The 2,725-nt window shown below is 31.9% G+C and overlaps 1 protein-coding gene across 1 annotated transcript; it reads left to right on the forward strand.

The window, feature by feature from the left end:
• Window positions 1-747: 747 nt before the first annotated feature.
• Window positions 748-1,945, forward strand: LOC110624529 (flavonol sulfotransferase-like). The gene has a single exon (XM_021769725.2). The coding sequence runs from the start codon at window positions 794-796 to the stop codon at window positions 1,796-1,798; it is 1,005 nt and encodes a 334-aa protein (XP_021625417.1). The 5' UTR covers window positions 748-793; the 3' UTR covers window positions 1,799-1,945.
• The last annotated feature ends 780 nt before the right edge of the window (window positions 1,946-2,725 follow it).

Here is a 2,725-nt window from a genome sequence, read left to right on the forward strand (position 1 = left end):
AATTTTTATTCATTAATTTATAAATAATTATAGATTGATTTAAGTGAATTAATTTCAATTCATGATATAAGAATTAGTGAGTTAATTTTATATAGAGATAAGCTGATATTTTTGTCAACTTCAAACTTTAATTATTTCAAATTTCGTTCTATTGCCCTGTTGGAACATATTAAAGATATGTTTCACATTGTTATTAAATTTGCTGTTAGAACAATATTTTTTAAAATATATTAATTATAAAGTTTTAAAAAAATTAAAAATAAATTTAACGTATTTTAATTATAAAAATATTAAAATAACAAAATAGACTTTTACAAATTATTTCTTTAAAATACTTTTTGTACCATGCACATTTTGCTCAGGATCTCATTATCACATAAGCACTTAAATCAACAGTAAAGACTTATATAACACAAAAGTTTTCAGACTAAAATTAATCAACACTAAAGACTTATATTTATATGAAAGTTGAAATTTAATTTAAATTTATTCATGATTCATTTTAGAAAAAGAAAATTCAAATAAATCTTACGAAACAATGGAAAATTTCAATTTTTCAAAGGAAAAAATTTTAAGTTAAACAAAATTAAATTGTTTCATTTCTAAAAAAATAATTATTAGAATTTTCGTCAAATTTTTTATTTCAAATGATGGATTAAATTTTAATTTGTTTTTTTAATTGCTGATATCAGGTCCTATCATTATCATCAATTCTGTCTTCTTCCTATATAATTGATGTAGTGGATATGAGTTTCTCACATAACTGGTTCTTGAGGCTTTTTTGCTATATTTCATGGAATCATCTTCCATTTCTTCAAGAGAGAGTGATGTTCCAGTTTCAGCATCTCCTTCTCATGCAAAATATAAGGAGATCATCTCAAGCCTTCCTCGAATTGAAAATGGGTGGGGAATATCTCAGTATCTCCATCAATACCAAGGCTTTTGGATCAACACAAATTTGCTTGAAGGGATCATCTATGCTCAACACTACTTAAAAGCTCAACCTACTGATATTTTCATTTGCAGCCATCCAAAAGCTGGAACCATTTGGCTTAAAGCCCTCTCATTTGCCATTTTTACAAGAAAACTTTACAGCAATGCCTCTACAAATCCTTTGTTTTCCGAGTCTCCACATGATGTTATGCCCTTCATTGATGTGTTAGCTTTTACTGATATTATTTCTAGAGACCCCAAACTTCCATTTTTGTCCACTCACATCCCTTACCCTTCATTGCCCAAGTCCATTGTTGAGTGCAAGTGCAAAATTATTTACATCTGCAGGGATCCCAAGGATTTGTTTACTTCGTTTTGGCACTTTTCTGGGAAGCTGAGAGCTGCAAGCACAAAGACCTTGCCATTGGAGGAGGCGTTTCGGGATTTTTGTGAAGGACACTATCCTTATGGGCCTTATTGGGATCATGTTTTGGGGTACTGGAAAGCGAGCCTTCAATTTCCTGAGAGAATTCTCTTTATCAAATATGAAGATCTGCAGAATGACACGTTCTCCTATGTCAAGAGAATGGCAGAGTTTATGGGTTGCCCTTTCTCCATTGAGGAAGAAAGTCAAGGATTTGTGCAAAAAGTTGTCGACTTCTGTAGCTTTGAGAGGCTTAGCAATTTGGAGGTGAATAAGAGTAAAAATCCCAGCTCTTCATCAGGATTTTTGAAAATAGAAAAGAAAGCATGTTTTAGAAAAGGTAAGCTTGGTGATTGGGAGAACTATTTGACGGCTGAAATGGCAGCTGAAATTGACCAAATTACTGAGCAGAAGTTCAGTAGTTCCGGCTTGTTTTTATGATCTCCATAGAACATCTCTGTCTTTGTGTCATGATTTTAATCTTGTGGTGTTGCTCTCCCATGCATGCTCCTATAGTTTAAGATATGATTTGTGATTATCATCTCTAGTTTTCAATAAAATTCAAGTATTGAATGTTGATTTCTCTTCTGTGATGGACCTAAGCATTTTTTAATGACCTGAATGAAGGCTTGTAAGTTCCTTCAGTACCTCCATCTGGCAGATTGTTAAGTGGCAACTCTGATAATGCTTCATCGTTGGATGACACCAGAAATCGTCTATCAGCGCACATATCATAGACAAAGAAAGAATCAATGGGCATGTGATGACTCAGCTTTTGTTATAATCTACGGTCTTCTTTTTGTAGTTTTAGCTTTATCTTATCCTGCTGCGTACATGCTGCCGTTTTGGATAGGACAAGTTCTTTCCCACGAAGAAAGGAATTAAAATTCCTGATTTGCTGTGAAAGCAAAATTTATTAAGTACTTCTAAAATTTAAATTATCTCCGGGGGTGTTTGATTTAGTTATAAAAAGTAACTTATAAGCGCTAATTACTTATAAATTATTTAAAGTTTATAAGAATTTAAAATTTTAAGTAATCATATATTTAATTAAAATGTTTACAAGTGATTAGTAAACCGTTGATATGTATTTAAACCCATTTTTCATGTTGTTATTTACGTTAATTTACATATTTTCTATCTAATTTTGTGGTTTTGATTTTATTTTGCCGAAAATGGTGTAAAAGGATAATTTGATAAAAATAACCTTAAAACTGCTCAAAAGAGAGTAAAAGAGAACAAGCCTGGTTTGCCTAAATCAAGTTGCAGCTGAAATGGGAGAGGAATGAGGAAAGCACAGACTTGTTGTTTGACCAACTTGTTTGCCCAAGCAAACTGGGCAAATAGACCCGCAGGACAGAAGCAAAG

The sequence above is a fragment of the Manihot esculenta genome, chromosome 10 (assembly GCF_001659605.2).
Source record: "Manihot esculenta cultivar AM560-2 chromosome 10, M.esculenta_v8, whole genome shotgun sequence".
Taxonomy (NCBI): domain Eukaryota; kingdom Viridiplantae; phylum Streptophyta; class Magnoliopsida; order Malpighiales; family Euphorbiaceae; genus Manihot; species Manihot esculenta.